This window comes from Ursus arctos, unplaced genomic scaffold (assembly GCF_023065955.2).
Source record: "Ursus arctos isolate Adak ecotype North America unplaced genomic scaffold, UrsArc2.0 scaffold_23, whole genome shotgun sequence".
Lineage (NCBI taxonomy): Eukaryota > Metazoa > Chordata > Mammalia > Carnivora > Ursidae > Ursus > Ursus arctos.
In genome coordinates, this window is record NW_026622908.1 from 34056713 (window position 1) to 34083288 (window position 26576).

The following is a 26576-nucleotide window of genomic DNA, read 5'->3' on the forward strand; positions in this document are numbered from 1 at the left end:
TATCTATATATATATCGTTAGCAATCATGATGTTATTGTACTTAGACAATAAGCATTATCTATAGCAGCTTTTGCATACTTTTCTTTACATATACACCAGCAATGCCTTGTTACTCCTATGTAAACTATTATAAATAATATCTTGACTGGGGTTTGAATTTTTGGTCTCCAATCTCTTACTGAACCTCACCCCACTTCATCCAAGGTACATGAAATCTTCATTATAATTATACCCCTTATTCCCCCATCCTCAAATTCCTCTTCACTTTCCCACCTTATATTCTCAACATCTGCCCATGGTTCCCCATTTCCTAAGGATAGAGGGAAAATTTCTTAACCTTGTCTTCATAGCCTGTGCATCATAAACGATTGCCTTTTCTTTCTTAGCTGCAACTATGTATAGGATCTGCCACTTCATGTTGGGCTTAGTCCCCTCGGATGATGAAGAGTGCACAGATGATCTCCTGCCTGTGAGTTTACAAATTCCTAATGTCCAAACTCAACAGAAACTGCAACCATGAGATAAGTCAAATAGTCTTAATGATATACAACTTATTTTCTCTCTCAAAAATCCTCATGAAAATCCACAACTCAATAGAATCTAGGTATTTATTATTTACTAGATGAATAATCTTAATAAATTCAAGGTCACATTATTCAAAATGGATTTTTTTCAGGTAATGCAATTAAGCATAAAATGAAATAATGGAGAATAGGAACAATGTGACAGACTTTGTTCTACTGGGGCTCACAGAGAATCCAAAGATGCAAAAAATCATATTTGTTGTGTTTTTGGTGATTTACATCGTCTCTGTGGTAGGAAATGTGCTCACCGTGGTCATTATCACTGCCAGCCCATTATTGGGGACCCCCATGTACTATTTCCTGGCCTATCTCTCCCTCATTGATGCCTGCTATTCTTCTGTTAATAATCCTAAACTGATCGTAGATTCACTCCGTGAAAAGAAGACCACCACATTCAATGCATGTATGACCCAAATTTTTGGGGAACATTTCTTTGGAGGTGCTGATATCATCCTGCTTACCGTGATGGCCTATGACCGCTATGTGGCCATCTGCAAGCCATTGCACTACATGACCATCATGAATCGGCAGGTGTGTGGCCTGCTAATAGGAGTGGTGTGGATGGGAGGCTTTCTTCATGCAACCATACAGATGCTCTTTATCATCCCTTTACCCTTCTGTGGCCCTAACGTCATAGATCACTTTATGTGTGATCTGAACCCTTTGCTCAATCTTGCCTGCACTGACACCCACACTCTAGGGCTCTTCGTTGCTGCCAACAGTGGTTTCCTCTGTGTCTTAGGCTTCCTCCTCTTGATCGTCTCCTATGGGGTCATTCTGCTTTCCCTAAAGAACCACAGCCCGGAGGCGAGACGCAAAGCCCTCTCCACCTGTGTCTCCCACATCACAGTGGTCGTCCTATTCTTCGTGCCCTGCATATTTATGTACATGAGACCTGCAGCTAATTTATCTATTGATAAAGCAGTTGCTGTGTTCTATACTATGATAACGCCCATGTTAAACCCCTTAATCTATGCCTTGAGAAATGACCAGATGAAAAATGCCATTAGGAAATTGTTTAGTAGGAAAGTTATTTTAGGTGAGAAATAAGTATTACAGAAGCTCAAAATAGATGCAATGGTAACAAAAATCAAAAGGACATTTTAGATGATCTCAGCAAGGAATATGTAGCAAATAAAGAAAGTAATAAACTGCTATGACTGATAGAGTGGAGGAGAAATGAGTGGAAGAAAGAGAAAACCTTACCACACACTAAGCTACAAACTATATATATATATATATATATATATATATATATATATATATTCACTATGAATAAATTCTAACATGTTTTATTGACAATTCTCGTTTTTATACAACAGGGCAGATGATGACATGTTGCCTGTAAAATTATGGTATAAAATGATCTGGGGTTATAAAAGCAAAGAGCCATTTAACCTCTGAGGTGTAACAAAGATTGTCCCAAGTTTGCAAATTTCCTTGTAGACTTTAGAGTCTTTTTGAATTGGTTATGTCCCCCACCTTAGGCTGGTAACCAATTACAAAGAATGATGGATCAAAGTACGTGAACATCTTATTTTTTGAGAGGAATAGTCACAACCACAGAATACTTGACTACTAGTTAAAAAATAGTTACTATAAGGTAGCATAATGTCTGGGGCACAATAAATACTGAATGAGTAAATAATGTATAAAGGAATATGAAAATAAACAAATGTAAAGCAAAGAAATATTTGCTTTTCTCTCTTTTCTCTGATTCAGGCTCTGAAAATTCTAGCTAGATCTCTTTGAGAAACCACAATTTGTTTTTTGGTTTTTTTTCTTTTTTTTCTTCATAATAATATTTTTATTATATTATGTTATTCACCATACAGTACATCCCTGGTTTTTGATGTAAAGTTTGATGACTCATTAGTTGCATAAACACCCAGTGCACCATGTAGTACATGCCCTCCTTACTACCCATCACCAGCCTATTCCATTCCCCCACCTTCCTCCCCTCTGAAGCCCTCAGTTTGGTTTTCAGAGTCCATAGCCTCTCATGCTTCATTCCACCCCTGATTACCTCCCCTTTCTTTATCCCTCTCTTCTCCTACCGATCTTCCTAGTTCTTATGTTCCATAGATGAGAGACACCATATGATAATTGTCTTTCTCTGCTTGACTTATTTCACTTAGCATTATCTCCTCCAGTGCTGTCCATGTTGCAGTAAATGTTGAGAAATTCTTTTTGATAGCTGAGTAATATTCCATTGTATATATGGACCACATTTTCTTAATCCAGTCATCTGTTGAAGGGCATCTCGGCTCCTTCCATGATTTAGCTATTGTGGACAATGCTGCTATAAACACAATTTGTTTTAACGTCTTCTTACACTGTATCATGAGAAAGAAATTGAAACTGGGAATCTTAGTGAAGGGGCAGACAGCTTGCCTTGACACTCTCCCTGCTCTCAGCAAGATTTTGTCATCTTATGAATGTGAGCTGTTCAAGCCATTTTTCTGTATTAATTAGTTTACTTCTTGGTAACACTCCATTATGAAAAGCTGTTTTAAAAAATATATATGGCCCCATCTACAAACAAAACAACTTCAGGATAAATATATTCCATTTGTTTATATTTGATAATATATCCCTCATTCATTAATCAATTGAAATTTCTTGACCTAAGAAATGTATCAGACACTTGATGGTTGTTGGGCTTTGAGTGATGAATAGAGCAGAAGCAGAGTTATCTTCAGAGAGCTTCAGACCCACTGAGAGACACCCAGAGGACAGCAGAAAATGACAAGACCATGCTGTAAATGGGAAGGTAGTGGCAGCCCAGGGTGCTGAGAAAGCATATTTGAGGGACACACAACAAAGACCAGGAGGGTCATGGATGAAAACACATCAATAACGGGACAGAAAGAAGAAAGGGAATCATCAGAGTGAATAGGCATGTGTTGGGCTGAGAGGATTCTTAGGAGAGGATGCATAACAAAGGCCAGTGGGGAAAAAGACTATGCAGAAAACCTAATCATTTCAATCGCATTGTGCTATTGGCTTATCTATTCATTCAATAATTAATTATTGAGCCCCTACTGTGTGTTGGGTTATAAGCTGGACACTGAGCTTCTAAACACTAATTAGTAAGATATTGATGGGGTTTTGGAATATAGGTGAGGTTCAGTGGGGTGGAGTCCAGAGATGGTGACCAAGAAATAATTCATGAGATGTCTTTGGTGAAAAATGGTCCTTTATTAAAGCATAGGGACACGACCCATGGGAAGAAAGAGCTGCTATCCCTGGGTTGTGAGGGATGGCTGATTATATAGTATGGGGTTGGATGTGAGGGGAAAAAGGGAGGTTTCCAAAGAACTTTCAAAGGTTAAAGAAGACTCAAGGGAAACCTGAGGGCTTGCCATTGTGAAGTTAAGGTTGTTTACCCCTCTAATAAGGCATTAACACTAAGATAGTTGGGAGCTCCCTGGAACACATCACACTTTGCCTGTTTCAAGTATCTGTCAATGGGCTGCAGATTATAAAGACATTTAATTGTATTTACATTCTCTTCCAGAAGCTAGACCATTGATAGAAATGCTTTGTTCTTAAAATTTTTTTTATAATTTTTATTTTGTTATATTAGTCACCATACAGTACATCCCCAGTTTTTGATGCAATGTTCCATGATTCATTATTTGCGTATAACACCCAGTTCACGATGCAATATGTGCCCTCCTTAATAACCATCACCAGCCTATCCCAATCCCCCACCCTACTCGCATCTGAAGCCCTCAGTTTGTTTCCCAGAGTCCACAGTCTCTCATGGTTCATTCCCCCTTCTGTTTACCCCCCTTCATTCTTTCCTTCCTTTTCCTACCGATCTATTTCTTATGTTCCATAAATGACTGAAACCATATGATAATTGTCTTTCTCTGCTTGACTTATTTCACTTAGCATAATCTCCTCCAGTCCTGTCCAAGTTGCTGCAAATGTTGTGTAGTTGTTCTTTCTGATGGCTGAGTAATATTCCATTGTATATATGGACCACATCTTCTTAATTCATTCGTCTGTGGAAGGGCATCTTGGCTCCTTCCACAATCGAGCTATTGTGGATAATGCTGCTATGAACATTGGGGTGCGTATGGCCCTTCGCTTCACTACATCTGTATCTTTGGGGTAAATCCCCAGTAGTGCAATTGCTGAATCATAGGGTAGCTCAATTTTTAACTTTTTAAGGGACCTCCACACTGTTTTCCAAAGTGACTGTACAAACTTGCATTCCCACCAACACTGTAACAGGGATCCCCTTTCTCCACATCCTCTCCAACATTTGTTGTTTCCTGCCTTGTCAATTTTTGCTATTCTAACTGGTGTAAGGTGGTATCTCAAAGTGGTTTTGATTTGAATTTCCCTGATGGCTAATGATTTTGAACATTTTTTCATGTGTGTTAGCCATTTGTATGTCTTCATTGGAAAAGTGTCTGTTCATATATTCTGCCCATTTTTTTATTTGATTATTTGTTTCATGTGTATTGAGTTTGAGAAGTACTTTGTAGATCTTGGATAATAGTCTTTTATCTGTTGTCATTTGCAAATATCTTCCCCCATTCCGTGTTCTTGTAAATTGCTAAGACATTTGAAACCTGAGGAAAACTCAAGTGTTGCAGGATTGTGAGCTCTGTAAGTTAACTATTTGTTTTTCCTTTAGGGCAGCCAGGAGTGCCTGAGGAGTGTCACATATATCCCAAGGGAGGGGGGGTGTGGGGTGTCAGCTTCTGCTTTGTCCTCAGCTTGCCTTCTGTCTCCTTATCAATATGAAACTGGAAAGTTAGTGACAGGGAAGATCAAGAAGAGTCTCCTAATTGTGTTAGAGCTGAATGCCAAGTACCATGGGGAACACATTGAACGGGTCTTCCATAACTGTTCATGGCCTGTAACTCATTTCTCTTGGTTCTGATTTATACTCCATTGTCTGATGTTGCAGCTTATCTATCCTAACCTACTGAAGGATGTCTTGGCTGCTTCCAATTGTTTGGATAATTATGAATAAAGCTGCTTTTAAACAACCGTGTGCATGTTTGTATGTGGACATAAGCTTTTGATTCCTTTGGGTAAAGGCCAAGGAGTGGGATTGCTGCATTGTACAGTAAGAATATGGTTAGGTTGGTAAGAAACTGACAAACTTTCTTCCCAAATGGCTGCACAATTTGCTTTCTCACCAACAATAAATGAGAGTTCCATTCTCCACATCCTCACCAGCATTAATTCTTGATGGTGTCCTATATTTTGGCCATCCTAATAGATGCGTTGTCATAATACCACCTTTGAGTCATTGGCTTATCCAAAATGTGTAGATTAATTAATTCAAGAAGGCTCATGGTCCAAACCTCATAATTAAAATATGACAGGTTCAGAATATATGTATGTTGGACCTGACATAAACATATTGAATCACATCCATCAGTGCAACCTCTAAGATCAAAAAAGTGTGCTTCGGTCAACTCATGTTAAATTCTACATACAACACTGTTTTAACTAAAGTAAGATTTTATTCCAAAGGCAATGGGCCATTACCCACTGTTTCTGAGGGTGAACAATGGGATCAGAATTATCTGTTAGAATGCTGTCTCCTTCATTCTTCAGGTCTAAGGACTCACATTTTACAAGTAGACCCTTTACAGTTCGAGAAAAATGTGACTGCCAGATTTCTGGGTGGGAAGGAGTGACGTAGCAGACACGTGCTCCCACATGATAAGGTAGCAAAGATGCAAAACAGAGAATCGTCTCTGAAGAGACTGGACTAAGGGAAGAAGAAGTAGAAGCAATAGGATTAAAAATGGCGGGTAAACTCAGCCGAGGTCAGCAGCAACAACTACATTTACCGTGAGAATTGTCATTTCTGGGTACAGGATGGAACTGAGGATCCAAGTTTTACACACACTGACAGCTACTGCGGGGACATAAAGGAATCCGCAGAGCTTTGGTCAGAGATCTAGGGAATCTCAAGGACACATCCATTTTTCCCTTGATTCATTTGTGAAACCACATAGCATAACCAGGAGAGAAACAGACTTTTTAAAACAATACTTTTAAAAGACAATATCATCTTCTTCCTTTACCAGACTGTTTGAGAGGTTTATCACATTGTATTATTGGTAGTTTGTTCCTCTTTAGTAAGAATAGTATTGCACAGTACGGCTCTACCACATCTTGTATACTTCTTCACTAGCTGATGGACCTTTGAATTGTGTCCATGTAAGGGCCAGAGTGAATGATGCTGCTGTGAACATTCATGGACCAGCCTTTGTGTGGACACAGATTATCATTTCTCTTGGGTGATTACCTAAGAGTGGAATTGCTGAGTTATATGTTACGTGTATGTTAGCATTTTAAGAAACTGCCAAAGTGTTTTCAAAAGTGGTGGTGCTATGTTACTTTCCCACCAGCAATGAGTGAGAGTTCCCATTTCCCCACAAACTCACCAACACTTGGCATTGTCAGTCTTTTTAATTTAGGATAGAATGTTCAAAATATTCTCTTATGACTCATATTTTATGTAGGGTGCATAGAAAAAGTATTCTATTCATTGTTAATAAAACCCTTATTACTTTCTTTTCGTTTGTTTGTTTTTCTTATTGAGTTGGCTAGAACCTTCAGTATAATAATGAATAACGTTAATTTATTTTTTTATTTTTTTCAAGATTTTATTTATTTATTTGAGAGAGTGAGAGGGTGAGAGAGAGAGAAAGAGATGAGCAGGGGCAGAGGGAGAGGGAGAGGAAGCCTCCTGGCCTGAGGCCTGAAGTGGGGCTAGATCCCAGGACACTAGGATTATGACCTGAGCAGAAGACAGATGCTTAACTGATAGAGCCACCCAGGCGCCCCAAATATGTTAATTTAAATTGATGATACTAAGTGTCACTTCTTCTGCCTGATTCCAAAGGAATAACTTTATTTTACAATTCAAGATGTTGTTTGTTCAAAAATACATAATTATAGGTAAAATTTTGGATATTGTTACAATTATGGTTTTTTTTAATTCCAGTTAGCATAGAGTGTAATATTAGTTTCAAGTGTAGAATTTATGTTTTTCTGTTTATTTATTTGTTTATTTGTGTGTGTTTCAAATTTTTATTTAAATTCCAGTTAGTTAACATGCAGTGTAATGTTAATTTCAGGTGTAGAATTTAGTGACCCAACACTGACATTCAACACCCAGTGCTTTGTCTAACATCAATGTAGTTACGATTAGGTGGTAACAAATCACCCTTTGATGTAATCATGTATTTCATGTTTTTACACATGCTAGGGATTACCGCTAAGCATTGATATACTTTTTTGATGAGCAGCATTTTATTAATTTTATTTGTAATTATTCTCCAGTTGCTATTACAATTTATTTTCACTTACTTTTTATTGAAATTGTTTCTAAATTGCCATAAATTTGAGATTGAAAATTACCCTTTTATTATTTTTTCCTACTTTAAATGAATTGTCATTAAATTAGTTGCTCTGATTTGTTCAGATAATTTGACACTTTTTGAGAATAAATTTGTGGCATAAGAGGGGATGAATTCTTCTAAATAATTCATATTCACACAAAAGCTGATGAGTGTAGTTTTTTATATACCCATAGTTTTCTACTTATTTTTTGTATCAAATCCTCTCTACATTGTATATGCACACGCATTCAGATTTGTGAATGTTTCCGTGTTACAAATTATATAGATATTGATTGATTTTAAGAATTGATAATGGCTCTTGCCTTAAATTCTGTTTTTTAATACATGTATAATGATCAAAAAAATATTAAATATATATAAATATAAATATGTATCACTGCTTCAAATATTACTGCATTTGGGGCTCCTGGTTAGCTCAACTGATTCAGCATTTGTCTTCAGCTCAGGTCATAATCCCAGAGTCCAGGGATCCAAGCCCAGTCCTGCTCCCTGCTCTCTGGGGAGCCTGCTTCTCCCTTTCCCTCTGCCTACTGCTCCCCCTGCTTGTGCTCTCTCTGTCTCTCTGGCAAATAAGTAAGTAAGTAAGTAAATAAATAAATAAATAAATCTATCTTTAAAAAATAAAAAGGAAATACTACTGCATTTTGAATGCTCCATGCTTTTTATGCTTTAATTTTTTTGTTTTTAATTTTTTCATACCCTAGGAGTTAGGTACATCATTTATAAAAGACACCTAAAAATAGATGATGTATAGTCAACAAAATGCATATTTCAAAATATTCAAAGCAACTCTACTCATAATATCCTTGAATACGAAAGCCCAAATATCTAGCAACAAGAGAATGGATCGATTGTCCCATATCCATGCAGTGAGATACCCACATCAATGAAAATAATCAGGAAATAGATAAAACATAAAGAATGAATCTCATGAACATACCGATGAGAAGAACAGACATGTGAGAGTATAATCTGCATGACTGATTTTCTACAGATTCAAACACTAGGGATATTTCACCAGTTTTATAGACGAGGATAGTGATTACTTTCCGAAGGAGGTGACTTTAAGGAAGTAGGAAGAGGACTTCAGGAGTGCTGGTGATTTGTGACTTTTACTCTGATTGCCGATTACATGATATTGCTCATTTTATTGATGTACCCTTCCTATGCATGAAGATGATCTCTTTTCTAGTAACAAAATTGGTCATTTTAAGCACATGCCCTTTCGATCTTTAGACTGAGAAGTGCTTTATGATATTTCTTCAAAAGATGAATTCAAATCTTGCAACAGATTTGCTTCTTTATTAGTAGCTGCTGAGAAGGTATTTTGTCCAATTTCTCTTTGCTATAAAAACGCTACTTAATGTTTTCTCCCTCATCATGTTTCCTGCTATCCATGCTTCTTTGCACAGTGCCCCCAGAATGCCTGTAGCTCCTGCATCGCATGGGTATAATCTAAAACTCCTGCAGGGGCACCTGGGCGGTTCAGTCCCTTAAACCCCTGCCTCCAGCTCAGGTCATAATCCGTGGGATCTGGGATCAAGCCCAGTGTCTGGCTCCCTGCTCAAGGGAGAGTCTGCTAGTCCCCCACTCCCTCTGCACCCCTCCCTGTGGGTGCTCTCTCTCTCAAATAATAAATACAATCATAAATAAATAAATAAAACTATTTCAGTATTGTAACTCTCTTCCTTCTCATCAAATCCCACTATCCAGTGCCTTCTCTGTCATAATTGTTGTGTTTCTTAAGAATTCTTATTTTACATGCTATGAAGCATGACCAAAGGCCTTCCATTAAAGTTGAAAAGTTTTAAGGTTTTCACTAGAAAATCTTTCTTCAGAAGACTCTTTATTTAGTTACAAGAGGGCTTCTTTTAGGTATTGTGCTGCAATGCATTTTGTGATTAATAAACTTTGTTTTTTTAGAGTGGGTTTACTTTTACCATAAAATAGAACAGAAGCTACAGAGATCCCATAAACCCCCTGTCCCCCTCGCTGGGACAACCTCTCCCTCCAGAGTGCTCCCTGCGTCACAATCAAATGAACCTACAGGGACACATCATGGTCACCTAAAACTCAGTTTACATCAGGGCTCACCCTTGGTGTTGTACCTTCTGTGGATTCTGACATGTATGAGAACACTCTCCAACATCCAGGGACAGACAGAACAGATTCTGGACCCTAAAATCCTCTGTGCTCCACCTCTTCCTCCCTTCCCTCCCTAATCTTTGGCATCCACGGACATTTCATTTTGCTGGGTCCATAGTTTTGCCATTTCTAAAATGTCATATGTATAGATGGCCCTCAACGTACAATGGTTTGACTTGTACTTTTCCAACTTTACAATGGTGGAAAAGTGATACAGATGCTGTAGAAAGTGTCCTTTGAATTTTGAATTCGGGTCTCTCCCAGGCTACTGATAAGCAGTACAATCCTCTCTTGTGATGCTGGGCAGGGGCGGCGAGGTGAGGCTTCCAGTCAGACAAGCGATCACAAGCGTCAATGGTCAACACACTTACAACCGACTGTACCCATATAGCAATTCTGTTTTTTCACCTGCATTAAAGTTTTTAATAAATTACATGAGATATTTAATGCTTTATTACAAAATTGTTCAGTGACCTGCCCAAAGTAAACTAAATAATGTGTGTGTTCTGAGCACAGTTAAGGTAAGCTAGGCTAAGCTATGAGGTTTGGTGGGTTGGGAGTATTTTATGCATTTTGACTTCAGATATTTTCAACTTATGTTGGGTTTATTAGGACATAACTCCCCTGTGCGTCGAGGAAGACCTGTAGTTGAAATCACGCAAAAGGGAGCCCTTCACATTGGTGTCTTTCACTCGGAAATATGCATCTAAGTTTCCTGCATATATTTTCTTACCTTAGAAGCTCAGTTCTTTTTAGTGCTGAATAATAGTCCATTCTCCAGATGTACAATAGTTTATTTATTTATTCACCTACTGGAATATATCTTGGTTGCTTCCAACAATTGTTGATTATTATTAAAGCTTCCATAAACATCCATGTGCAACAAAAACGCATTAGTGTTTTCATTTACTTTGTGGTTCAATCACATCTTATTTCTCTTTTGCCAGTTTTCTCTCTCTCTCTGTCTCTCTCTTTCTGTTTGTGCCATTGTAGTACGAAAAGTCTTTGGTTGTAGATCCTATGACTAACCATTGGTTATCAATTTTAGGCAGGAAGGGGTGAGCAACACATACAATTTAATTTTAATATATAGTTCCTTATGGAAATGATACTAAACTCTGGCCAATAGGTGGGATGCCATGAAGCATGTTTCAGCTTTCTGGATTGTAGATTCTCACTCTGCCGTCACTAATTCTTATTAATGATTTTAATCTGACATCAGGAGAAAAGACTTCCCAGGAGCCATATTTTTTTTTTTTTTTAGGATTTTATTTATTTATTTATTTGACCGAGAGAGACAACCAGTGAGAGAGGGGGAGTGGGAGAGGAAGAAGCAGGCTCCCAGCAGAGGAGCCTGATGTGGGGCTTGATAATGCCGGAATCATGCCCTGAGCTGAAGGCAGACCCTTAATGACTGCGCCCCCAAGGCAGCCCCCCAGGAGCCATAATAAAGCAGGTTTCACTTGGGGCACCAGGGTGGCTCAGTCAGTTAAGAGATTGCCTTTGGCTCAGGTTGTGATACCAGGGTCCTGGGATGGAGCCCTGCATCAGGCTCCCTGCTCAGTTGGGCATCTGCTATTCCCTCTCCCTCTGCCCCAGCACCACCCCTGACTCGTGCTGCTTCTGCTCGCTCAGGCACGTTCTATCTCTCTCAAATAAATACATAAAATCTTTTTAAAAAATTAATAAATGAAACAGAATCAACTCGAAATATTTATTTCTTTGCCAAGCAGGTTTCTGTATGAACTAAAGGATATAGATAGATGATAGATAGATAGATAGATAGATAGATAGATAGATAGATAGATATTCTCTCAGAAATTTAAATTAATTCATTCAATTTCATATTATAGGGTTGTTTTGTTTTGTATTGTACAACTTCTGAACTACCAAAGAATATCTGTCATTGAGTGGTCTGGCCTCTAAATCCAATGTTTAATAAAAGTGTGATTAAAATATTTTTTTAATAATTCACTAATCACTGTAACATTGGTTTACTTTCATTCGCTCATTTGTTTTTCATGAAGGTTCCCCTAACTATACCATCTTTATACCCCACAAAATTAACTTAGTTTGCAATTAATTTGCTTTGCAAGAATCAGTACTTGTTCAATGTTACTTTGAACAGGTAGTGCTATTGTTTCCATTCACTTCCCTCAGGACAGTGATGGTCCACAACCCCATGAGATAGTTCCTGCCTTTTTCATTCACATTCCCCCTTTTCTTTCTCAGAGTTGGTTAGGCAATAAACTTCTTTAAATTAACTCTGTGCTTCTTTGAAAATAGTAAGGGGCACCAAAACGTCCTCATAGCTTTTTTCATCTCTGAATTTCTCAGAGTATAGATTAGGGGATTGAACATTGGAGAAATGATGGTGTAAAATAAAGCAAGTATTTTGTCTTCAGGAAAAGTAGTAGGCGGTCTAAGGTAGATAAAAATTGCAGGCCCAAAAAATAAGACAACCACAGTGATATGAGACCAACAGGTGGAGAGGGCTTTGCGTCTTCCCTCAGCTGAGAGATTTCTCAAAGTGAACAGTATTATTCCATAAGAAACAAATAAGATAATAAAGGTCACTAAGCCAAAAATACCTGAAAAGGCAATCACAAGGACACCAGTGATGTAGGTATCAGTACAGGCGACCTTTAGCAAAGGAAAAATATCACAAAAGTAGTGATCGATTTCATTAGGACCACAGAAGGGCAAACCGATTGCAGTAGAAAATAGAGGTAAGGCATGGATGGCTGCACCAGCCCAAGCCGCTAAGACTAGGAGATGACACCTTGTCCTGTTCATGATAATCACATAGTGGAGAGGTCTGCAGATGGCAGCATAGCGATCAAAGGCCATGGCGGTAATAATGAAGATCTCAGTGCCTCCAAAGAAGTGCATTGTAAACACCTGTAACATGCAGTTACTGTAGGAGATGGTTTTTCTTTCCACCAGCAGGTCAGCAATTAACTTGGGCGTAACCGTAGAGGTGTAGCAGATGTCCATGGAGGATAAGTGGCTGAGGAAGTAGTACATGGGTTGGTGATAAAGAGGGCTGCACCAAATGGAGACAAGGATCAGAAGGTTTCCTGCCAACAGGGCAATGTAACAGAATAAGAAAAGCACAAAACAAAATATTTGAACATTCTGGTCATACGAAAGACCTAGAAGTATGAATTCTGAGTTGTTTCTCTGGATTTTCATATATTTGGTGTTGGTATACGCTTCCAAAAGAACTTATGTTTCTGAAAGAAAGAAAACATAATTCTAGGTGAAAATTAATTTTATGAACGCAATAATATAAAATATATTAAAATGCATATTGACATAGTTAAGAATAATTATTCTTGATTTATTGAATTAAGCTGCTTTTTTAATTCTATCTTTTATAAATCTATAATAATTTTATAATTATATATTTTATTAAATAATACTAGTAATTAAAGTATTTAAATATAATTTAAAAAATATATTTATTACTATTAATTATATATTTAGATAACAACCTGCTAATTATATTATTTAATCTAAAACAACAACTAAAAGATTTTTTCCATAATTCCCGGTTCTTATAAGTTACACATAAAATCAGCTTTCCTTCTTTTAAAATTATCTGAGAAAATTCCCTTAATCTGCTGGAAATGAATCTGAAGAAATGCACATTTGTTCGAACTACTGAAATATAATTTATATAGAGCATACTATATTTTCCTACATGGTCAAACATTGTCATTGAGTCATGTTAAATCAATGGAATTACTCTTACATTAAGGAGCAAAGAGTCGTTGATAACACTACAGCAAAAGAAAGAATATCAATAAATGACTGAAATTTTGAAAAGTACTCAGGAAACCCATTCATTTGTTGTATTTATATTTTATGAGTTAAATACAATTTAAAAAATATATGTTGTCATTGATGTTTGTGATAGCAGTTGATAGAGGAAAGATAAGATTGTTGAATTGCCCAAGCATGTAGGAATTATGCTTATGTTATCAATTTTACTGGAAGTTTTATATTTTAGATACAATCTAAAGATCGAATGCCAGTAAAAGGAGATAATGCAGAAAGTATCTTGAAGAAAAACTTTGTGGGGAGTTTGCACTCAATATTTGTTGCATAAATGAATAAATGAAATATCCAGGAAGTCACATTTTTGTATCTAATGTATCATTGGGTTTTTTAAAGATTTTATTTATTTATTTGTTAGAGAGAGCACAAGTAGAGGAAGTATCAGGCACAGGAGAAGCAGGCTCCCTGCTGAGCAAAGAGCCTTATGCAGGACTGGATCCCAGCACCCTGGGATCATGACCTGAGCTGAAGGCAGATGCTTATTCAACTGAGCCACCCAGGCATCCCTCTGATGTATATGTTGAGACATCATTTAATAAGTGCAAAACGAGTATAGGGTAAAGAGAAAGCACTTCGAAGAGATACTTTACCCACTAAAGAGGAAATGTCTGATTCTAGTGGGTTTGCAAAAAACTAGCAAACCTTCTACATTAGTCTGTATCTCAAGTGACAGACATTATCCGGGCCCCCAGATGTCTACTTATATAATACAAAATGCTGTTTTAAAATAGTATTTAGCAACCATCATCTGTAGAGACACAAATTGAATATCTATGTTATCGACAATCTTCAAGAAGATTTCAGATGACAAATAGTTCACAGCTATGGCATTTTTAGGTTGGTCTGCACCATAAGACATCAATTCTATTTTAAATTACTATTCAAAATTCTAACCTAATAAAATTAAAATTTTCAATATGTTCACTTTGATTTCTGTATCGCTAACAAGGCTCCCTATCCTCCTTACATAACAAAATAAAATAATGATGTCCCAGAGTGCTCAGCAGTTAACAGTTACTAAGGAGTCCTGAAAAGCCGTAGGACTGTGAGGATCATTGACCTCTCTTCTACTTACCACAACTGACAGTAATCTTTGTTTACGGGACAGAAACAATCTTAATTTTTCATATGTACATAATTACTAAAACAAATTAATTTACAGGCAACTTTTATCTAAGTAGAATATGAATTACAGAAATGTGGAAATCACTGCACCAATTCAAATCTGATTCTAAACAGAAGACGCATATCAAGAAATCTAAGGAATTTCTCAGGGTTGAAAAGCAATACACTGTAAATGTTAAAAGACAGAAATCCTGTTTCTTCCTCAATCCGGGGCTGTCTTTCATGGGAGAGACCTGAGAGGGATGTCATGAAGGACAGTCTGCAAAAACTGTTTTGATTCCTCCTCTGAGCAGAAAAGAATATTCAAGACGATGGGTTATAAGATACCCTGTCTGTCTTTTGTATTTACGTAAGTAAAGAGGTACAAAATATTTAATATACACAAGTATTCTAAAATTTGCTGTTTCTAAAACATTTGAAATACTTTGCCTCCAGTTTTTCAAAAATGCAAATCCCTCATCAGGATTCCTGCTTATTTTCTAGATCATTGGAATTTCATCTCCAATAGCTCAAATCCCCAGCCTGTATTTGGAGGAAACTTTCTCTATGATCTGAGCTGTTGGTAAAAGGGAAGAGGGAAAAGTCAGTTGAGGAGATTTACTCTCTTCAAAAAATACAGCGATACCGAGGACCCCTCCCATGGAAAACTGAAGTCACAACTGGGAAATAAAGAACTTCAGGCAACCAGTGGACAAGTGGTTGAAACAGTAGCAACACAGAAAGGGGGAGAAACCCTGAGGCATCTCAAATCACCTGACCAGTGTGATCCTTGAGCAAACGGCTTCGTCTCTTTAGGCCCCTTTTTCTCCTTTCACAACTAAGATATCATTACAAAATTCAGACTTTTAATGAGGAATACACGAGGTCACATGAAATAGCCAGTGACAGGTATAGTTCAAAACTGTCATTTTTCTATTATAGTCTTTCCTCTCTGAGTGATTCGTTTAGGACCACAGATTGCCATGGGCACACACACAATCAATTGAAAATAAAAGAAATAAAAAAGAACATTCATAACATGGATTTAGCAAGTATGATCACGGAAACTCCATCATCAACAAACTGTTACTGAAACTCTATTAATGTCATTATCAATCGGTTATCTTAGCTTGTTTCTTAACACTGATCACTAGTCTAATAATGTCTTCTCTACAAGAGGTACTCAAACGATTACTTATTTTTTGCTGTTATTGAACAAAATCATGTGTATCTTTTGGATGATGCGTTCATAAAGGAAAGAAGCTCTTACATGTAAATAAAAGTTTCTACCACAATTTCAAACTTGTAGTGTAACAAACTCATAGTGTATCAGAAAGCAAAAACTCCGTGTGACCAAACGTAGGAGGCTATACACTTACCTCAGCTGTATCAGAGTAAACTAGTCTATCTTAGGAAGGCAGGTGTCTGGAAATATAAGAAAGTTTTTGTTACTGAACATATTCATGCATAAACTGATTTGTTTCTTTTAGGAATATGGAGGAATGCCTGTATTCAAGAGTTGGAGAAACAACAAATTCACTGCCAACTTAGATATGCTTTATCTAACTCTACTATTTTCTCCCGCCAAATGAGAATTTTGCTTATAAATTAGGTGCCGTTAAAACCTAAGTATGCTAAGACATTTTTTATACTAATCAAATTGTCATATGTTGCAAGAGAAGTTATATGCTTTAGAATGAATTATATAGAATAAATAAAAAGAAGACACAATTAGTCCAGCACATGTGTGGTGGGACTCTTCCCAAACCAAGGCGACAAGGGTAACTCACTAACCATAAGATCCGAGGGGCTGTCTCTTTAGTTTTGGGGCCGCATCAGAAAGCATTTCCTCCTCAGATACTCACTCTGCCAGTTTGTCGCTAGTACCAAGCCTGGAATCAAATGCAGAGAATTCGAAACCTGCAATTCAAATACATCCAGATGAATTCTCTGCAAATATTCTGTTATTTTCATCACATCTTAAGCTCTCTACACTTTACAAGGGAAGTCCCCTTCCAATATTCAGTAAGACTCAGGTGATGCAAGAAGTGGACTTCATCCTGTTAGGAAAGCAGTCTGGGAATTTTGAAAGCTGATTTAACTCCTTAGTAAAGATCAGAAGGAAAAATAGCAAAATGATTTTATATTCCTGCAGAAGCTAACACAAGTATTTAGGTCGTAGGAAACCTCCATTTATTTTATGCCTTTGACAACACAATTTGGTTCAGACGAACAGAATAAAATTTAAGTGGTCATAACAGGAATTAATAGGTCTTTGAAATCTTTATGTAATTATATTCCTAAAGGCATTTCTAGACAGGTCTTGGCCCAAGTGTTGCAAAGCCACCATCCACAGTAATGTGCTTAGTGCTCTTGGGTATAAACTTTTGACATTTGGTAAACTGGAAAAAAAATTGGCCCTTTTTCCCTGAAGTCCCAAAAGGCTATGGTCTGACTGCCCTGTGCTCTTGTAACTTTCTGAAGAATAGGAGGGAAATTGTAGCCTCTAATAGCATCAGATTAGCTTTCCGGAAATCTGAGATGAGGTGGGACAAGGAGAACCAATGACAGCCACATAGCGTCTTTTTTGGAAATTATCAGGATCTTTGGTGTTCAGGGTAGGTAGATAAATAAAATCAATGACTTGTGAGACCATATTTAGAATGAAGTTATCATTGACGGATGAGCTGTTGGAAAATGGGAGACAAGAAAAGAATGGAATAAAGAACTCTCCCCCATAACTTGGGAGGAAGGAAAACCAAAAATGTTATGGAAAAGTCAGAGGAAGGAAGCAAAGTACTGCAAAGCCTTTATATTATTTTATAATTTTTTAATGGTTTTTCTAAGTTTAAAAAGTGCAATTTATTCAAGAACTTAAAGAATGTAATTGGTGTATTTGGTTACTTAAAAACAATCATTGATTTTATCATACAGAAGCATATGGTCAACATTTAGTGTTTTTCAGAGAGGTTGATATTCTGGTTTTATTTTTGTCTCCATAATATAATTGACAATGTAATGAAACATGTATTGTTGTTTACAGTGGTTTACCCTCAAACAGTAATTTTCAGACTATTTTCTTTACTTTAAATTCAACTAGCCATGGTATAGTACATCATTAGTTCCTAATATAATGCTCAATGGTTCATTAGTTGCAAGTAACACCCAGTGCTCATCACATCACGAGCCCTCTTAATGTGTCTCCCATCTGGTTCTATCTCTGCTCACTGACTAGTCACAGGTTGTTTAGACTCAGTCTCATCTGCATGCACTGAAGCCAGGCAGTCTCTCTCTACCATATGCCAATCCATGCATGTAAAGTTTTCTCATGCAAGAACTGTCCGGAAATCAAATTTTGTAATATTTAATCTGTTTCAGATCAACCTACCTAGCAAAAAATAACAAAAATTTACTGAGAGATTGATGTGTGGGTTAAGTCCACCCTATTATTCAGTGTTCATAATAACGCATTTTGACACAAACACTGTTACCTTTAAAATGTAGATAAAAACCAGAAGGTTCTAGAGTTTAAATAGCTAACTCAAATACCCAGTAAGGAATTGAAGCAAGAAAATGCGTTATTCTAGTTTAGTGCTTCCTTCAGAACCTTAAATGCTTAATAACCCTGAGGAAACGAAGGATTCTAGCCCTTCACCTTAAAGGCCGTTATAACCCAAGGATTTAGAGCGCGTCTACATGACCATTATGCCCAGTGTTGAGCAAGCTGTGCCCAAGAGCTGGCCTGTACCAATCTACAGCAGGAGACAGCGGGTCATGTCTCTCAGCTTCTCCCTGTGCACACACTTGGACAACCCTTAGAGAAGGACACAAGGTGCATTCACATCCTCAACTGTTCAATTCATTCCTCTTTATATACTAGTCCTGCTGCATAGTTTTAACTTTGGTGAAGTGCAAATCATCATTTTTTATGGACACTTTATTTAGATATATTTATTCATTTTAGAGGGCGAAAGAGAGAGAGAGATGGAGAGCATGATTTAGGGGCAGAAAGAGAGGGAGAGAAAGTCTCAAACAGACTCCTCGCAGAGTGCTAAGCCCTGCAAGGGAAATCAATCTTAAGACCCTTAGATCACTCCCTAAGCCGAAACCAAGAGTCGGACGCTTAAGCAAACTCGCCACCCAAAGTCCCCTATGTTGAAAATGTTTCTGGCTTGGGTTGATCCAGGGTCCTGTTAAGAAGAAAATAGTGTTTGTCACTTTCTTGCGCTTCTCTATGGGGACGTTGTTCAGTCACTTTCTGATTATGACTACTATCAAGACCAGCCGGGCACCCCGGAGCCCAATGTACTTCTTCCTTTTCCACCTATCCTTACCTGACACCTGCTTCTGCACTTCCATAGCCCCTAGAATGATTGTGGATGCCCTTTTGAAGAAGACCACTATCTCTTTCAGTGAGTGCATGAGACAAGGATTTTCATTCCATTTCTTTCACTGCCTGGGGTTCTTCATCCTTATCCTCCTGACCATTGATAGCTATATGGCCATCTGTAAGCCCTTGTACTACACAACCATCATGAGTCCACAGATCTGTGATGTGCTGGTGGCTGTGGCCTGGGTGGGGTCCTGTGTGCACTCTTTAGCTCAGATGTTTCTGGCCTTGAGTTTACCTTTGTGTGGTCCCAATGTGAGCGATCACTATTTTTGTGACTTGCAGCCCTTGCTGAAACTTGCCTGAGCAGATCCCTATGTGATCAACCTACTCCTGGTGTCCAAAAGTGGGGCCATTTGCACACTGAGTTTTGTCCTGCTGATGTGCTCCTATGTTATCATCTTGCATTCTCTGAACACCACGGTGCTGAAGGGAGGAGAAAAGCCCTCCTCCACATCATTGTGCTCATCCTGTTCCTTGGTCCTTGCATATTTATATACACACATCCTGCAACCACCTGCCATGTGGATAAGATGATAGCTGTGTTTTATACACTTGGAACAGCTTTGCTCAGCTCTCTGCTGACACTCTGAGGAATGCAGAAGTGAAAGTACCATAGGAAATTATGCACCAAGATGTGCATTTCAGATGATCAAAGATGAAAGGACGTTTCAAATTTTTCTTCAGAGCTTGGATTTACCTAGAAGTCCATAAGGAATATCATCTTCTCAATGTGGAGCTAATACAATCCTGTCTTTGGACATGAGCACTACTTCCTTCAGGAAAATAAGCTGTATGAACACACACACTGGTTGGTCTTAAGTCGGTTTTATGTAGAGGAATCGACAGCAAAAGGTACAAACAGGCACATAAGGTCTATAGCCTTAAAGGTCCTTCACCATTCTGTCTCTGCCTATCTTGCCTGCCCAGTCACTTGTGGCTTTGATCTAGTGCTTGCCCTGTCCCTCTTCATGTGGACTCCTGGTGTCCTCTGCTGCTCCGCTGCTCTGTCCCACCTGTATGTTTGCATCCACAGACTGGAGGCTTTCCCTCCTCCAGTTTCCTTTATTAGGCACTTCCCTGTCATCATCGCTGACCATGAACCTTCAATTTAGTTGTTCTTCCTGACTTGATAGATAGTATCAGATTCAAATAATTATAGGAGCTTCATGTTGTAAAGGACGCAATGTAATCTAGTAATCTCCCTTCTAATTATTTGGGCTATATTCTGAAATCCCTTCTTTTAAGATTTATTTATTAATTTATTTTAGAGAGAGAAAGAGAAAAAGAGAGAGACAGATAGATAGACAGAGATCACATGGGTGTGAGGGGCAGAGGGAAAATCTTAAGCCGACCGCCACTGATCATGGAGCCGGAGATGGAGATCACATGACCCTGAAATCATGACCTGAGCTGAAATCAAGTGTCACTCAACTGACTGAGACACCCAGGCACTCCTATAATCTGAAATCTTGTGGTACGTTTACCTGCATCCTTCTAGAACAATAATGCAACTTGGTGAGAAAATTTATATTTCTGAGGTAATTCTTTGATATTTAAACGATTTTAGTGGTTGGGTTCATTTGCCTGTTAGAATTCTTTGGTAAAATCTACATTATGCTCTTGTATTGATTCCTTCTAATTTTGGAGGTGTTAGGTTTCTCTTGAATCATACCAATTACAGTGATATGTTTATAATATTTATTATTATAATTATAGCATGGATGACCCAAATTAAGGATCATATATTTATGTCACAGAAGTAAGGAGTGTAAGCAGTAAATAACAGTGAATTTTAAAATATTAATTACTAAAACAATAAATGAGATAATCTAAAAGTGGATATTTATGCTTTAAACAGAAATATTTACATCACAGGTATGAATTAGGAATTCCTTTCTGGATAAGGAAAAACTGGTCATAAAAAATTCACTGGTTGGCAGAGACTCAGGGATCAAGGAGAAGGGGTGAAGAGGCGGAACATGGCACATTTTTAGAGAAGGGAATCTATTTTGTATGATACTGTAATGGTGGCTACATGACATAATGCCTATGTCAAAATCCATAAAACTCGACAACACCAAGAGTAAATCCTAGGGTAAGCTACGGCCCTTAGAAATATGGTACCAATATTGGTTCACCAGTGGTAACAATTGACCCCACTGCAAGATCCCAGAAACAGAAATTGTGAGCAGCCGAGCGTGTATATGGGAAATCACTGTACTTTTTGTATAATGTTTCTGCAAACCTAAATCTTCTTTAAAAATAAATTCTATTTTAAAACATATTCATAAGAATGTGCCATTCTGCCATTACAGTGCTTAAAAACATTTTATTTGAATTTTTATACAAATTTATTATATAAGTACACCTTTTAATCCATATTTTGATTCCCCAAAATCCTTTATAGTTCATACTGGTATGCTATACTAATCTCATAAATGAATAGAAAATATTATGTTTTCTGTGTGTAACTTTTCAAATATTGAGGTATTCTAAAGTGGAAGCGTGAAGTTGAATGCTGTTATGTCTCGTGGAGGATTTGCAGCAAAAAGCATTAGCTACATTTCACAGGATAGTGTTTAATACTTTTAAATTCATTAGTTTTTCTTTTTTTCTTCTCCATTTATGTTTTCTTTTTTTTTTTTAAGATTTTATTTATTTATTAGACAGAGAGAGACAGCCAGCGAGAGAGGGAACAGAAGTACGGGGAGTGGGAGAGGAAGAAGCAGGCTCCCAGCAGAGGAGCCTGATGTGGGGCTTGATCCCAGAGCACCGGGATCATGCCCTGAGCCGAAGGCAGACGCTTAAGGACTGCACCACCCAGGCACCCCTCTATTTATGTTTTCTTTCTGATAACATGCAAACTTTGTCAACATTTAGACATCAATAAAAACAGAAGTGGACATTAATTTTTTAAATACTTTAAGTCTCAAATAATAGCAAAATATGCTTGGGTTTCCTATAAAAAATCTAGATGTGTCTTAGATTGTATTATGGAGTGATTCTAGAATCTACATTTTCAAATCCTCAGGCAGGATTTTGTCTAATAAAATTAATGAGAATGTTTGGCATCTAAAAAGTTCTTGTCACAAGAAAAAATTTGTAAGTACGTGTGGTGATGATGTTAGCTAGACTCATTGAAGTGACCATTTCTCAATACATTATGTTGCATACAAGAAACTAATATAATTTGGTTATACATCACTTATATCTCCATTAACAAAGAAGACAATGTTCTCAACGTATTAAACGTGAGAGCCATTGTAATCAGTCTGAAGTCATTTCTGTGAAAGTTGTTGCTTTGCTAGAATGCTAAAGTCTCGTTAATTTGAAATGTGTGTCTACATTTGTAGCAGAAAATGTCATTAGCCCTAGGGCAATATTGCTTGCAAGTAATTATGTTGATAAATTTGATCACTGATAATGTTCTAAAAGAGAAACTTACATTATTAAGAAAGCATGATAATGAAAACAAATAATATCCACTATATAAAAGAGTCCTTTAAAATGAATCTGTTGTTTAATTATCTGAACTTCTCTTTCATTTTTAGACACAGTTTTCTTTTGGTCCAGTTAAGTAATTAAACATTATAGAACATGCCTAGGAAAAAAGTTTTAATCTGGCAACAGTGTTGTTTCTTTGTGAATAACCACTGAGACAATCTGTCCACTTCCTCTCTGCTGTAACAGCTCTGGTTAATTTCACCTTCCTCATTATTCTTTCTGCTCTTTATACCTGTTTGTATGGTGCCTCCAGGCTGATTGTAACTCTTGCATTCTACTTATATGTTCTAAAATGCTCTCTGTATTTTTACCTTCTTCCTTTTAATAAAATCCTGTTATCTGGCATCTTCTCTATAATGATATATGCTATTTTTTAAGTGACTTTTATTTAAATCCTATCAAGCATGCAAAATGGTCTTTCTTTAATTATTTTTCTGTAGAAATTCTTTTTCAGAGCCTCTTCTTCATTGCACTTGCAAGTTTTGATATATCTATCATGCCATAGTGTATATTTTTAATTAATAAACTTTATTTTTTAAAGCTGCTTTAGGTTCACAGAAAAACTGAGCAGAAATCACAAAGATTTCCAGTAATGCCCCTGTCCCCACACACAGACAGCCTCTCCCACCAGAGTGATAGATCTGCTACAGTCAGAGGAACCTACGCTCACACATCATTATCTCCCCGAATATACTTTTCATTAGGCTTCACTCTTGATGTAGTACATTTTATGGGTTTTGACATGTATAATGACATGTATCCACAACGGTAATAACATGCAGAAGTGCTTCCTGCTCTAAAAATCCCCTGTGCTCTGCCTAATCGTTCTACCCTCCACACTGACCCTTGTCAAACACTGATGTTGTCAATGTGTCCATTCTTTTGCCTTTTCCAGGATTCATAGAGTTTCGATCACATGACAGGTAGCTTTTTCAGATGGTCTTCTTTCACTTAGTAATATATATTTAAGTTTCCTGCATGTCATCTTGTGGCTTGATAGCTCATTTCTTTTTAGTGCTGAGTAATAGTCCATTGTCCATATAAATCACAATTTATTTATCTATTCACATAAAGGGACATTTTGGTTGCTTCTGAGGTTTGGCAAATATGAATAAAACAGGTATAAGCATCCACATGGAGCCAAAATGTGATTGGAAAATATAATTTGGTTTCTTTTTGGTGTTAGACCATGTCTTAAAATGTCTTTTCCTAGGCTTTTATTTATTTATTTATTTATTTATTTATTTATCTCTTTTTATCAAACAAGGTCCTTGGTTCTGGATCCAATAACTTCCCACTTATCAATTTTTACTTTATCAATTTTGTTGTTCACTCCTCTAGGTTTTATGGAAAATTTTTATATTTTGGCCAATTGCTGCAATAACAAGTAATTATATTTTTAGCATCCAGAGGTATTGATTCTTAATCTGTGATAACCTGGTATTACTATTATATTTAATATCGATGCAGGAGAATTGATCACCAGGAGCCGCTTTAAAACAGGTTCTACTGTATGGATTTTGTGTTGAACACGTGATTTCTGAATTTCACTAGAGAATGTGTAAGTGAATGTTCTGTCATAACAATATTCATGATGCTATAAAGTCATGATTTTAATTTTAGATTTCAACTTGGTCACTAGTGCAGAATGCGTATCAGTATGAGGACTAGCATATAAGCCCAGGATTTTTAATAGAACTATTATTAAACAATTATTAAAATTGTTTGCCATTATAATTCACTGACTGAATAGTGTTGCCTTGTTTGCTTTGGCCCAGACAGTTTCTTCTGCAGATATCCCTATGACATCTCCTTAGTATTCCATAAAATTAAGTTTGCAATTAATTCTGGTATGTGGGAATTAGGGTTCATTTAGCTATTCCCTTAAATCTCTCTCTAATTCCTCTATTCCATAGTGACGGAATATAAAGTCCATGAAATATTTCTTAGCTCCTTTAGTCACATCAAGACCATTTTTTAATAAAGTTGCTTAGCTATACATTTCCTCAAATTAACTGTGTGCTGACTTTGAAAATAATGTTTGACACCAAACTCTTCTCATGGCATTTTTCATCTCTGTATTTCTCAGGGTATAAACTAAGGGATTGAACATAGGAGCAATGATGGTGTAAAATAGAGCAAAGACTTTGTCCTCTGGGAAAGTGGTTGGAGGTCGAGGGTAGGCAAAGATTGGCGGCCCAAAAAATAAGACGACCACAGTGATATGAGACCCACAGGTGGAGAGGGCTTTGTGTCTTCCCTCAGCTGAGTGATGTCTTAGACTAAACAATATAATGACATAAGAAACAAGCAAGACAACAAAGGTAACCAAGGTGATGATACCTGAATCAGCAACCACAAGGACCCCAGTGATATAGGTATCAGTGCAGGCAACTTTCAGCAAAGGGAAGATATCACAAAAGTAATGATCAAGTTCATTAGGACCACAAAACGGCAATTGGATTATCATCAATAATTGAGGAAAAGAATGGAGAGCACCGCCAGCCCAAGCAGCTAAGACTTGAAGATTGCACCTTATCCTGTTCATGATAAGCATGTAGTGGAGAGGTCTACAAATAGCAAAGTAGTGATCAAAGGCCATGAGTGTAAGGATAAAGACCTCAGTACACCCAAAGAAGTGCATGGCAAAGAGCTGTAACATGCAATTATCATAGGAGATGGTTTTCCTTTCCACTAACAGGTCAGCAATTAACTTGGGCGTAACCGTAGAGGTGTAGCAGATGTCCATGGAGGATAAGTGGATGAGGAAGTAGTACATGGGTTGGTGAAAAAGAGGGCTGCATCGAGTGGAGACAAGGATCACAAGGTTTCCTGCCAACAGGGCAACATAAGAGAATAAGAAGAGCACAAAGCAAAATATTTGAACGTTCTGGTCATATGAAAGTCCTAGAAGTATGAATTCTGAGATGTTTCTCTGCCTCTCCATATACTTGAGTTTGCTGTATGTTATACACGAATGAGTATGTATCTGAAGGATATAAACAGAAATTTGGTGAAAACTAACAGTATGAACGCAATGATATAAATTTTATTCATTGACAAGAATATCATAATAATTATTCTTGATTTCTTAAATTATGCTGTTTATCCTTTTTATTGTCTTTTATTCTATAAAAGTATCATGGCATAATTTTATAATGGGAATAATTGGAATGATTATGTATGTTACTTAACTACTCGTAATGATTTTTAAATATTTAACTGATGTTTTGAAAATAAAAACTATTCATTATTATTAATTATATTTTTTAGATAAGAAAGAAGATTTTTTAAAAAATTCTCCCAAATCAAAGAATGCCCTTTTGTATATATCTTAAATGTGTGTGACTTATATATGAGGTCAAGTTTCCTATTTTCAACATTTTCTGGTCAAATTCCATGAATTATCTAGGATTGAATCCTCAGGAAATGCAAATGTACCAGCCTGAACTGCTAATGGTTAATTTGTGGAAAGCACACTCTTTTTTTGCTATGTGACCCCACATTGTCAATGGGTCATACTCAACCAATGGAATCGCTGTTATTTAAAAAAGCAAAGAATGGTGAAAAAGTACACAGCAAAATAAAGGATA

At 37.1% G+C, this 26576-nt stretch overlaps 3 protein-coding genes and 1 pseudogene across 3 annotated transcripts; 2 read left to right on the forward strand and 2 right to left on the reverse strand.

Annotated features, from left to right (window-relative positions):
• Nucleotides 1–705: 705 nt before the first annotated feature.
• Nucleotides 706–1635, forward strand: LOC125282592 (olfactory receptor 4C46-like). The gene has a single exon (XM_048217716.2). The coding sequence runs from the start codon at nt 706–708 to the stop codon at nt 1633–1635; it is 930 nt and encodes a 309-aa protein (XP_048073673.2).
• A 10364-nt stretch (nt 1636–11999) lies between these two features.
• On the reverse strand, nt 12000–13354 carry LOC125282591 (olfactory receptor 4P4-like). The gene has a single exon (XM_048217715.2). It carries the CDS (start codon nt 13332–13334, stop codon nt 12378–12380), a length of 957 nt encoding a protein of 318 aa, XP_048073672.2. The 5' UTR covers nt 13335–13354; the 3' UTR covers nt 12000–12377.
• A 2771-nt stretch (nt 13355–16125) lies between these two features.
• LOC113246473 (olfactory receptor 4C16-like) lies at nt 16126–20069 on the forward strand (annotated as a pseudogene).
• Nucleotides 20070–24994: 4925 nt separating this feature from the next.
• On the reverse strand, nt 24995–25930 carry LOC113246474 (olfactory receptor 4P4-like). Its single transcript, XM_026487075.3, has one exon. It carries the CDS (start codon nt 25928–25930, stop codon nt 24995–24997), a length of 936 nt encoding a protein of 311 aa, XP_026342860.3.
• Nucleotides 25931–26576: the final 646 nt, after the last annotated feature.